We start from the raw sequence: 13520 nt of genomic DNA on the forward strand, positions 1-13520 counted from the left end.
GTTTAAAACTCAAATTTTGTGAAGATTAATTATTTGTACTAGAAAATAGATTAAAAAAAATATTTAGGTTGAAAATGAAACGTCGTAATAACTTGTACTTTTTATATAACAAAACTACGTAGTAAGTGCGTGGCGCGGGTCGCTACGTGAGCGCGTGCGGCGGCAGCTGCGGCCGACCTTCCAACTTGCTGTAATCCAGGTGAAATTCTTTCGCCACCTGAGAATAATACGTTATTAAATATGTATTAATGTATCATTATTAAGTTCATCATCCGTTACTATACGGATCACATATGTTTCTAAAAAAGGGAAAAACATGACAACTTATTTGCACTTACCAAAAATATAAGAAACAAACAGGAGACGCTAAGTACAAGAAAAACTTTGTAAGGACTTTTTCTAGGAAACCTATAAGATTTTAGAAAAAAGACTTTATGTACTAAAACGATACGCCAATTTCATATGTAAGGACCTAATGTAGAGTATACGTAAATACAATTAGGACTAAAATATTTCCAATATCAAACTGTGGCCGCCAAAAAGGAAACAGTTTTGAAGAACTTAAGGTGTACTAATAAATTACCTTGCGCCAATTATGCGCGTCAAAGAAGTAGTAGGTGCCGCGCTCGTAAGTGGACGTCTTCTCGACCATGGGCATACCTGGTGCCTGAGAGATCCACACTTTTTCCTCCATGTGATACCGCCACTCGCGGTTATATCTGGAAACAACATTGATCTAATTATGAAATCTATGCCTAGTGTCATAAAGTAGTAGAAAATTATATCCGGCTCGAAGGACCATGTAGGAAATAGCTTGCTTCTTCCCGAGTTATAGGTGCAATTGGCATTTGCTATGTCCATTGCGCACAACACCAGGTTTTTGAATCACACTCTGAATCAAAAACTAAACTAAAATTGCTCAACATAGGTCGGTATCTATTCATGGTAATAGGTATACGTGTCAACACATATGTATGCATATATGCTAAAAAATAATTATTAACTAATGTTAGGGTAATCCCTACAAAATTCTTATCATATTGTACCTAAATTTGAATTGTGCAATTAAAAAAAAAATAAGACTTACAACTCCGCAGCGGCAGCAATTTGCAGTACATCACCGACGAAACAGTAAAATAGATAGAAAAGTAAGTCCTCCTTATATCGATTGAGTCTTAGAGGCGCTAGTTTTTCTCTAATTGAGCCGTTTATCAAGTACTCGGGCGGGACGTGGTAGTCCATGTCTTGGGGTCTGGAGAATAATCAATATGGTTTTGATGGGCATACATTTTTATAAGACTAAAACCTTTTTTTTATACAACAAGAGGCTCTCTGAGGTGAAGTGATACCGCTGCCCATGGACACCCCCAGAAAACTCGCTAGTGCGTTGCCTGCTTAAAAAATCGGTACGCTTTCCTAAGTCGAATTGGTTCGGGAAAAATCTTCAATGGGCAGCTGGTTCCTCGCTCCATGATAAACGCTCAGTTGTAGAACGAACGAGGAACTATAACTATTTTACGGTTTAATATTTTTTTTTTAAATTAAAAGTAAAACACGTAAACAGAAGAGATAAATAATCTAAATAATAACTTAAAATAGCTTAAATTGTATATTAAGATAGAAGTAAAATTACAACAATAAGAACTCAAATAAATGTAAAAACTATTTTAAAACTATCCCAATGCTTACCATGCAGTAGTGTCATTGTACTGCTTATAGATAAAAAGTTTTTATTTTTATTTTATACCCTCCATTTTTAGATTATTTATTTTAATACAAAATTAAGACTTCTGATTAACTAAATGCTCGGATATGGGAAAAACAACACAAAGTTAATATAATAGTAAATTCTTATGTATAAATTATTAATTAATAGAACCTTAATAACTACAACAAGCACATCAGATTTTCTAAAATATTTTTTTTATTATATGTCCACTGTTCCTTCAAACATAGAGTAGTGTTGCGTATCTAAAGATTCTATTAATGTGTAGTGTGGCTTATATTAGTTCTTTACCTATGAAATTGGAGATTTGTATGAACATTTTAAAACAAACAAATTTTAGTATTTTTAGAGCTTACCAAAGTACTATAACTGTAACCAAAACATTTAACATAAAATTTTGCGATGGTATGTCGTCACGTGTGAACTCGGACGTTGTCGTGGAGAAGTAATGGGTAATGAGATTGACCAGTTATGGTTGTTGAATTGAGAGCTACTCCATCATTGTTTGCAATTCTTGGCAATAGACATCTGCCGTTACTTTTGTATCATTCGGTAAGAAGCGGTGTTGTATAACACTGGTCAACTAGACAGTCACTATGATCCTATCTTTTATTCTCACACTAATTAGGTGCCGTACAGCATCCACTTTTCATCGCAGCTAACAATTCGATTTAGATTTCTCTCCTTTCTATGCCGATTTAGTAATGCAATACATGCTTCGACGCGTAAGTCTCGCCTTCCACTATCGCCTTCAAATCGTGGTTGTCCACAATGATTATCGGTGGACCACGAGGCTCAACATTACCAAGTTGGGACCATTGAACCTTTAATGGACCATATTTATTGCATGCAATGTTAAGCTCGTACACGTCCATAATGTTTCGTGTTGTTTGCGCAGCGGTATCTCCGCGTAGGAAATCATATTTAAAACTTGAACGAATTTTCAGTTCAGTTCAGTTTCAGAACGCTAAAAACTACAACAATCACAAAACCATAAAACTACTGTAAAACAAATGACTGATTTTGAAATAAAATTAACACGCGTCTTTGAAAAAAAAACAATTATTTAAATGGCGAATTTCGCGCCAATCCATAGATCTGAAAATGCTGGTTATAGAATCTCCAATAAAATGGGTAAAGACCTATTATAGCGTCTCGGACTAAAAAATACAGACCAACTAAAATCGTTATTAACGATTATTTCCCCGTCCAATCTTGTCACCTATGACGTTAACTTTCTTACACGTGAAACGATTATATACATTTGCACTATTTTATAATAAATATTAGCACTTGCGACGTTTATAAAAAAAAAACACTATAACTATTACGTACAGTTCAGATAAAATGATCAAAACTCACCTACAGGGCGTATCCGCCCACGGACCAGCGAACGTTAAGTAAAGGTTATCGGGTGAGTTGAGATTGAGTCCCAACGCAGTCAAATCCTGTCCTAGTGCTAGCGATACGAGACTGGGGTCCGATTCCGCCGCCCGTATAAAGGTTAATAGCCCCACAATTCCATATTGGTTAGGTATCATCGTATCTGGTATATTCGTAACTTTACCTGAAAAAAAACAAAATTATATAAATAAAGATATAACGGGTTACTTATACGACAAATACAATTTTTATATGCGTATTTATTAGTGTAAGAGTGCTCAGCATCATTCTAAACTACACGAAATTAAAGTATCATATTTAATCTCTTTCTATAACTAATATAAGGATTTTTTATAATTATTGTTACCTGACGAAACGTTACAAAATAGTGAGTGGGGAAATAACTGAGATTTTTGCTGATAAATCAAGATACAGCAAAGTGTTTACACTCATTAATATATGTATTATGAGGTTTCACCCCCTTAACCTTAAGTATATTGTTTAAAATACAATTTTATTGGGAACAAGTTTTATTTTAAGTAATTTACTAAATGTGTACTTAACTGATTCATTTAAATAATACATATATACAAAGCCTACTACTACACTACGCAAAGAAACTTCTGAGATCTAAAACATAGACGAAAGTTACAAACATTTTTACCACAGACGAAATGGTTACCATACATTTTTAAGTTCTTAAATTTTATATGCTTAACACTGCGAGAAACATTTTGCAATTTTTACATGGATATTACTAATACAAGAACTGAAAATTGGTTTTTAATTAATTTTAAATTTATTATTTTTTAATTTAATGCCCCGACTAAATTATTATTTGGTGGTTAACTAAGAATTAGCATTCTTATTGATTTACATATACATCACCTAAATAAGGTCTCTTAACTAAGATTTGAAAAATGAAGAAAGATTAACCGAAATAAATTTTTCGTAATTATTAAATAATATTTATATAACTTATTATTATTGTTTAAATTTTTCAGATAAATTTTCATATATTTCTTTAAACAAAAAAATCTATTTTCATGCATACTAAAAGCAAATAATAACTACAAACTTTTGTACCATAACCCGTGGTACATCATGCAAAAGAATAAAATACTAAATTTTCAAAGCTATATTAATTTCCTAAATAAACACTTAAATACACACCATAAAATTCCGAATGTGCTCCTTGATTGACAACTTTAGGGCAGAAAAGGTTAATATCATTTTTCGTCAGCGATCCTGACGCATGCAGTGCAGAAAAAATATAATCAAAAATCATTTATCACGTAATTTAAGTTTATGTAACTATTGCATAATGACGATTATTAAAAACAATATATTTGTACACTACTTTATCTAATCTCATAAACTCATAAAATGTACGTAACGTATGAACCCTTAACGCGGAAGCAGGCCATAGATGAGAAAACTTGTAATAAGCCATATGGAACGTGTATGGTGGTACAATGTTTCTTAATGACTCTTGGCCTGTATTATAGTGAAGATTATATACATTACGAAGATTATGTACCTGAAGCAAAGATGTTTTTTTTTCTTCAAATATACGAGATTAGATAAAATAATCCAAATTATGTTATTGTCACTTAAAATATTAATTAAATTAATTAATTAAGTAGTACAATTACTTAAGCAATTTAATAAAGATGAAAATAAGTCACCATAGATCCAATAGATAGCTAAAAAAGATCACTGCCCTATGCATCCTTAAAGCAATTCAATTTCACAGTTAAATTTCTGCGCTTTTTAGGTTTATAATTATTAAAAATATGTATGTAATTAGATATCAATTTATAAGTATTTATCATGGCTGTTATTCAGTCGTTGCCTAGATCGATAATTCTTTACGGACTAAACCCACAAATAATCGGATTTAAACGCGAAACAACACATATGGCATCATTTCAGGCCTAATCACTCATCGTAAAAATCTTAGTCGAAACTTAGTACGAACTAGGACTACTTTCAGATGTCAAAATGAATACATTTTTGACACACAGAAGTCATGAGTGTTATTATAAATATTCACATGAGTATACACAGACCAAATTTAAAACGTGATTTTAAACATGCGTATTTATTGCCATGATTTTTATGTGGTAATAACATCGTAACTATAGCAACAAAGACAATAATAATAATATTTACGTTTTATAATCAGACTCATAGTATAAGTGATATAGTTTTTTGAGGTTTAGTTTACAAGTTCATTCAAGAACGATCTGAGAGGAACTCATTAGAACTACGATTAAAATATCCCTCGCGACCCTTGGTAAGAAGGAAAATAGAGAATCAAAACAGTAGTTGTATTAATTTACCTTAAATTAAATATTGTTAAGATAAAATTATTACATTTTTTTTAAAGCAATTTTGTACACATATATTCAGTAATGAAGGTTCTCTCTAACCTGAAGGTTCTGGTTTCAATTCAACGAAAGCAATTGTATAGAGACACAGAAGGCTGAATACAACACTAATTATCTCTTGGCCTTTAGGTTCGACTACCGACGAAAATAATACTATAAGTCAGCAGGGGGCTGATCACCCGTTTGCCTTAGGAATTTTTGCCCCATGTCCCATTGGGAGGTTAGGGGGTATTGCGTGTATACCTTCGGGCGACGTCTGAATACCCTTCCTCGGGGGCTTCGTATCTGGATGAATAAGGTCAGGAGGCGGGACGACAGGCGCTGCGCCACCCGCACTCGAGGTGCCCGGCAACGCGGGGAAGTCTTCCGACGACATCGTGAATTCAGACTGTTCTGCCGTTGGCTGCTTAACCATACCCACTGGAAAATTTAAAGACACGCTATTAGATAGGCCTCGATGAGCTGAAATAAGGAAATGTATAGGAATTAAAAGATTATCATCTCTTACCTACAAAGAAAAATTATCAATAAATAGAGGTAGGCCTGAGACTTGATTTTAGTGACATTGATATTAAGAATTATTTTTAATTAGTGAACCCTCAACGAAGATTAAATAAAAATATGAATTGAAAAGTTTTCTGAAATATGTGTTGTATCTTGGGGTTAGCCTGGAACCTCACTAAATAGAATGAAGTACAAAAACTCATGATATTTCTGTTTAGAGTTGCAACATACCATTCAACCCACACAATAGAGAATGAGCACATTTTATTGGGCAATTTGGATACTTAGAATTGCTGATTACATTTTGTAACAAAATATAAAAATAAGTAACGATTTGTAATTATGTGATACATAAAGTAAAACACAGTCTATCGGATTAAAACGCGTTTATCTTACACAATTTCACATGTTCACGGGTTGCTTGCTGTGAAGTACGGGTAAGGTCGGATTCTAAAAATTAAAATTCAAGGTAAATATTTGAACAAAATGTGATTATTTCACGGACTTTAATCCGCTACAGTGAATTACTTTAATAAGGGCTAAATATTATTTTATACGCGACCTTAAACGAGAGTATTTAGATACTTCAATTTTTTTGTACTACTAAAGCGATTTTGAAAATTCTTTTAGCAACAGACGGCTACGTTATATGTATTAACCTGAAACATTCGCGGTAGATTTGCAAAGTAATTAAACGGAGCAAAAGCGGTTGTAAGAAAGCGTTTTTTACGAACTTTGTCTTAACGATATGAAATATATGATTGAGGTCTGGAGAAAACTGGTAGAGATTGATGATTCCAACAAAATTTTCTGTTCTTTTTAAATTTATAATTATAATTAATGATATGTAATTAGATATTAATTTAAAAGGTTCTAACCATCGCCCTTAATCTGTATTTACGGAGATGTAGTCTGTGGTAGGTAACTACAAACTTAAATAAACGCCAATTTTGACATTATATACATAACACACAGAAGCAACATTTCAATTGTCCTAGTCCACTGATCGTAAGATTCATGGTGGAGATACTGCTAAAAATAATTCAGCATATATATATATATATGTGTGTCCAGCTTTTATTTAACAACAAGTCTTCCATTCCATCTACCTATCTGTCTGTTCGCCGATAAACTCAAAAATTTATGCACGGAATTATAACGGTTTTCAAAAATGCATGTGGAACGTTTACGTATATTACCGAGGTTTAAGGGTCACGGTTAAACACGAGAAATCGGGGCGGATCGCTAGTTTGTTAATAATCATGCTTCAATCATCACTCTAGAACTGTAATTCTAATCTTAGGTGTTAGATAACATTAGAATAGAGTTTATTGTACAACAAATACGGTGCATACTCTATATAGCTTATTGAATTGTAGTTATTCGGAAGAACACATTACATTATATGCAAGTTTGACTTTTATATAAGTGAGGTTAAATGCAGTTAAACCCCGTATTAAATAGTACAGTAATAATGCATATTTTTTTTTATGGAATCTCGCTGTTGGCCATAAGGGCCTTTACAGCTCAGCTCGGGATGTTTTGGCGAGCGTAGCTCGGCCAGAATGGCGTTTTATCCCGCGGCTAGCGCAAGGGCGTCTCCTGTGAGAGTCGAACCTCGGCTTGGGCCGTCGCGGGGTGGTCAATCGCCTGAAGGGCGGGACGGAAGCTCACTGGAGTGAGCGAAGTGCGAAGTAAAGGTCCTCGCCTTCCCCGGTGAAGGCGGTTTTTTACCCTAATCTGTGATTGGCTATTTTTGTTATTATTGGCCGCGCGGGCGGCTTTTAATTTATTGTTTGCTACGGTAATTGGATCGTCCGGATCCGTTAGTGTGTGTCGGGGCCTCCTACGAGCCTTTTTTGTCGGGAAGGGAGTAATATTGCATGATTAGCCTACCGTAGGGTTTAGAGCCAGGCGGTGGTGGCGCCGCAGCTGGCGCCTGGTCTCCTGCCCCTCGGGCTGTTAGCGATGGAAACTCGCTGAGATCCAGCAGCGGCGGCGTTGACGTGTCACCGCCTTCACCAAACACCGAGTGGTAGTTGCTGCTATTGAACCGGGGAAGGCTTGCCATACTCGACTGAAAAATTTCAGATTCATATTCAGTGCTGGCATATTAGGGTAAGATTCATAAACGAGATTGAGCGCCAATTGTTATTTTGGAAGTCTTATGGAAGTCGTTCTGCTAAATCTCGACTCTGAACAGTTAGTCCTGCAAACACAGCCTTGGAGTATTTCTATCAACATCTGTATACAATGCAAAAAAAACAAAAATATGAATGAAAATTTGTTTAGGATAAACATAATTTTGTTTTGGTTTTTCAGATAATTGTGTTATGCTTCAATGAATCACTACTTAATTTTATATGTATATCATCTAATAAGCAGTTTGATTCACCCAGCCATAGCACAACATGTGCAGGTACAATCATTTATGTGTATTTGTTTCTCTGTAATGCTACATAATGGGTTCTGTAAGTGAACCGACTTATTGTGACTTGTTTTATTTATCGTTTTTGCTTCATAGGTTTTAGCGCTTATAGAAAAATCTATTGTTCAGGTAATCATTCTTTGTGCTTCTCAAAACTGTTATTCTGTTATCAGAACATCCAGGCACAATAGGGTGACTACCAAGTTACAAAATATTGAACTTCGACATTTTAATATGGCATTTACACAATAAACCTTCTTAGACAAATTTAACATTTAAAGTTATAACTTTAAAAGATTAATGAAAAATAAATAAATTGTCATACCATTGAATTAGAATTTGCTTGTGAGAGTGGTGTTGGCATTGGCACTCTCCTATCAGCAAAAGCTCGCTGTCCGAACAGTGTTGACCTTGATGCCATAGACGGTGGTGCACCACCTGGCATTGCTGTCCCACTGCCTCGGCCAGGAGACAGCGGACCACCAAATGTTGGGGTCACATGGCCAGAGACACCACTAACTAAACCTGAACCTACGCGCCCACCAACGCCTCCGCTAACGAGGCTTCTAGGAGCTTGTTGATAATTCAAGTTTGCCATACCCTGTAATTTTTTTGTTATTCTTATTTAAGAATGTATTTCATAGAGTTTTATCTAACAAAATATTAAATTATCAAAGATAGTATACTAGGTAGTAGTTAGAACAAGCTATTTCAATTGTTTTAGCTCATTTCAGCAATTGTGTACATATGTAAAAGTAAGTTTACAAATATTTTAAAGTCAACTCATGTCTAATCCAAATTTGGGTATTAGGTAAAAAGGATATAAATAATCCTTGAGAACAGTACAGAATTTTAAAATTTATTAATTTAATAAAAATGACAGCAAATATTTATGTATAAAATGGCAAGGCACCTACTAAATTTGAATAATGGTTATTTAGGTTCCTAAATGGTGAAATTAAACAAGATAACTTCAGGGCCTACTAATACAAAAACTATATTTATTACAATGTTACCACAACAGATGGTCATTAAATATACTACATAATATGTTTTTTGATGGTGATTAAATTATTATGATCTCAAAATAATAACTACTTTCTTTAAAGAATACTAAATGTGTTAATATGGAAAAGGATTTTCTAAAGAGTATAAGATATAAATAAAGTCAATGAATAATTATCTATACAAACAATAAAGTTAATCTAAGCATGACAGTACTAACATTGCACTGAAAAATTTTGATTTTACTCCAACTTTAACTTATTGAAGCGTCCAGGATTACTAATCATTTCCTTGATGTATACTTTGTGCACCAAATCCTAGATGACAAAATCACATAATGTTATTAGGCTTTTTAAAGAAGGATAGAAAATTATTTCTCCATTTATATATTTTAGAGAACCAAGTTCAAATTGAGTATAAAGTAAATAATACCTTATGGATGTTAAATAATGTACAATAAATTGTCAATAAAAAATATGTCAGGGGCAATTGGAATTAGTATTATTTGAGTAAAATAGCTGTAAAAAATATAAAAGAAATGGCTAGGTATGTGCACCCATGAATGCAGCCATAGAAAATGACATGTTGAAGAAATAAAGGTAATTATTATCAAAAGTCAATAATAACAAATAGAGTTGGTATATCTACGTATATCAAGGTGGTTATTTATTCTCCTGTCAAATAATGGCGACCCTGGAAGACGTTCCAAATTCAGTTTACTATTCAATTAATCAATTTAATATTTACCTAATGTGTTAACGACAGTCCTTAATTATTATTCTAGTAACCGTATGGATGGTACATAATCATTTACACTTCGTGAAAATTAAGTTTCTCCACTTGAATGAAATAAACAAAAGTTTGTTGACTGTTCAATTTTTTACACTTTATAATTTTTTGCACCAACAAAGGCAATCCAAGGTTTTTTTTTCATGTAACACTGCTATAAAACACTGAAAACTTTATACATGTTTACATTACTATTTATTATTTTAACAATTTCACTCTGGTTTGTCGAACGCCACATTACTCTAAACAACTGGCGGCCATATTGTTAGGCCGGATATTACGATTTCAGTCACTTATTTATCTCACATTTCTATTTTAAAAGGTCTTGGTTTAAAACAAATAAAATAATCTGTAGTAAAATTAATCACAAATTTCTTTTTTTATTATTTTAGAGGTTTAATTCAATATTTCTAAAATAATTATGAAAAACTGTAATTTAGAACGTCTATTGTCTATACGTAAGAAAGTTTAAATTTGTTACCATTTCTCAAGTCAAAATCAAAACGTCATTATGAAACTTTGGTCAAAATATATATTTTAAATATTATCAACAATAATAAACATATTGATAACAAGATTTAAATATATCTTTAACTTATATTCTATTATGAAATATAATTACTCTCCTTAAAACATGTATTAATTGTATTAGAATTAATAATAAAACTTCAGTTAGATATTTCAGACAGAAACAGGAAAATATACATTTAACCTATACTGTATAGGTAATTCCATAGAATAATAATTAGAATCATATTAAACTATGATACAAAACTTAGTGAATAATATAGGCAACAAAGACTTACCTTCATAGTTTTACGAATTTAGAGTAATTCCGCAATGTTTTATAAATTATCAAAGATGTGTATCTACTTATTATAATAATAGTTAGCAAATCAGTGTTTCCCTGATAATAAGTCATTTACTAAAAAAATATACACGCTTTTCTCTATAGTAGTTGAAAACATTAAAATTAGGCGGTAGAATTAATATCTGTCTACCCGCATTGAAATCAAAATAAGTTTTTTTTATAAAAACCAGTAAAATAATATAGTAAAACGAAAAGTTTCACAATATTTTTTTTAATGCTTTTTAACATATTAGTTTTGTCGAATATAAGACAATATACTATATCGTCATAGTAAGGCAAATCCTAGGAATAGCAAAATTATAATTTCCCATTCTACTTATGCTTGTTGTTTATTCTAAGGCGTTTAACTCTCTGGAACATGAAAATGCAATTGCCCAGCAAAGCCATGATTTGATAAACATGAAAAATCTAGAGTAAAAATAAATAAATTAGTGGGAATTATACATCGACCGTCTGTCATCAAAACTGTTTTCGGCGATTCTGGATATAATAATCAAAAAGCTAAGTTGGGATAATTACGAACTAATAATAAACGGTGCAACATTGATCCACTTAAGATTTGCAGACGACCTGATTTTATTTGCCTCAACACACCATGAATTGGAGAAAACGGTAGAGACCTTCCCTCGGAAAGCAGGATTGTCGGGCTAAGATTGAATGCCAAGAAATCCAGTAATGACCAATTCTAGAAAGTAAACAATACTATTATATAACATGTAGCTGAATACTCGTTATTCGGTCAGAAAATATCTATTATCGATGCAACAACAAATGAAATCGATACAAGAATAGCAAAAGCATATAAGTACTTTTGCGCGCTTAGAGAACTTATGAAAAATAAGAAAACTAGCATTGTAATTAAAAGAAAGCCTTTTAATACTTGTATACTAGCTATAATAACATATGAATCCTAAACTTGGGCGCCCACCATAGATAAATAATATATGGCGCCTACTAAAGTGCAGCATCAAAGATAGATAGATCATAAATCGTTATGATAGGGAAGAAAATTATAGATTAAATAGAGAATACATCATTAAAAAGAACAACTACGGTACCAGATGTTACAATAAAAATTAATAAAAGTGGAAGTGTGCGGGGAACTTTTTTTTTTATAAAATAGGGGGCAAACGGGCAGGAGGCTCAAAAAGAACAGAAAAGTTGAGCAAGAAAGTACTAAACTGGTCACCAAGATACAATAAACGAAAAGTGTAAAAGTATCTGAAATAAAAGCCTATTTTTTTTTTATATATACTGTATATTATATATAAAATATATTATTTATATATAATATATATAAATGAATGTAAGACAAAATATGACATCTTTTTTTATTATAGGTAACGTGCTGTTTATTTCGATCAGTGCAAAATTTCAAAACAAATCGACACATAAATAAATAAGTATATATATACTTATTTATTTTCTATATATATGCATTACTTTGATCACTTTAATCCACCTATTTGGTTGGTCACAAAGTTCCGTCACTGGCACATTATTTTTAAACATCGAACATGACATCGAAATCTTGTCCGAAAACAGAAGTTGATGGCTTTGCAGATACGTGTCAGTTTTACTGTTTTCCTAACAGTAAAAAAGGTTTTAAATGAAGATCTTGATCTACAAGCATACAAAAAAATTTGGGCACTTACTTAATGCTCGTCTAAAAGCTTAAGAGATCGCGGGTTTTGTTTAAGCAGTACGCGAAACACCGACACCGTGATATCCTCTTTACGGACGAATTTTTTTTCGAAATTGAAGAGATGTACAATAAACAGAATGATAGAGTGTACGCTAGGAGTTCTGCAGAAGCTGGAAATAAAGTTTCGAGGGTGCAACATGGACCTATTCCATCATCAGTAATGATCTGTTTGGGAGCGTCCTATTACAGGCCAACTGAGGTTAATTTTTGCGAAAAGGGGGTTAAAACCAGTGCAGCAAGTGTAATAAGAGACGGTTTTGGATTGGCTTGTCAAAGACCTGCCCAGCTATTTGCGGGACATCAGATAGTGTTCCAGCAGGACTCTGTGCTCGCACACAAAGCTAAGACCACTCAAGCCTGGTTTGTGCGTCAAAACATCGACTTAATTAAACATGAGAATTGGCTTTCCTCCATTCCGGACCTACTTCCTTTTACTATAAAATTTGGCAGGTCTTAGACAGGAAGGTCTTTAGTGTGCCTTTTAAAATAAAATAGAAATAAAATAAACCCCATATAAATTTGGAGATTCTGAAGTCATCATTAAAAAAAGCAGTCACTGAAATCGACATGAATATGGTGCGTGGTGCTATAGACGGCTGGCCGCGGTGCTTATTAAAAGTAAAGGAGGTAATTTCGAATAATTTTATGCTATTTCCATTCCTTAAATCCAGAATTTTTGGACCGACTAGGTATATAATATGCATACTGCCTTTTAA

The 13520-nt window shown here is 33.0% G+C and overlaps 1 protein-coding gene across 8 annotated transcripts; it reads right to left on the minus strand.

Moving 5' to 3' along the window:
* Positions 1 to 88: 88 nt before the first annotated feature.
* LOC123710053 (regulator of gene activity-like) lies at positions 89 to 11124 on the minus strand. 8 transcript variants are annotated; one of them, XM_045661731.1, is made up of 11 exons: positions 10187 to 10653; positions 9660 to 9756; positions 8760 to 9035; positions 7903 to 8083; positions 6403 to 6456; positions 5746 to 5922; positions 4283 to 4357; positions 3089 to 3293; positions 1088 to 1252; positions 584 to 719; positions 89 to 217 (listed from the first exon to the last, which is right to left on the minus strand). In XM_045661731.1, exons 3-11 carry the CDS (start codon positions 9030 to 9032, stop codon positions 143 to 145), a joined length of 1341 nt encoding a protein of 446 aa, XP_045517687.1. In that variant the 5' UTR covers positions 9033 to 9035; positions 9660 to 9756; positions 10187 to 10653; the 3' UTR covers positions 89 to 142. The 8 variants fall into 8 exon arrangements, with proteins under 8 accessions (XP_045517687.1, XP_045517689.1, XP_045517685.1 ...); XM_045661733.1 differs by lacking the exon at positions 10187 to 10653 and adding an exon at positions 9872 to 10028; XM_045661729.1 differs by lacking the exons at positions 9660 to 9756; positions 10187 to 10653 and adding an exon at positions 11035 to 11114.
* Between the last annotated feature and the right edge of the window lie 2396 nt (positions 11125 to 13520).

Source organism: Pieris brassicae, chromosome 5 (genome assembly GCF_905147105.1).
Source record: "Pieris brassicae chromosome 5, ilPieBrab1.1, whole genome shotgun sequence".
In the NCBI taxonomy this organism is placed as follows: Eukaryota; Metazoa; Arthropoda; class Insecta; order Lepidoptera; family Pieridae; genus Pieris; species Pieris brassicae.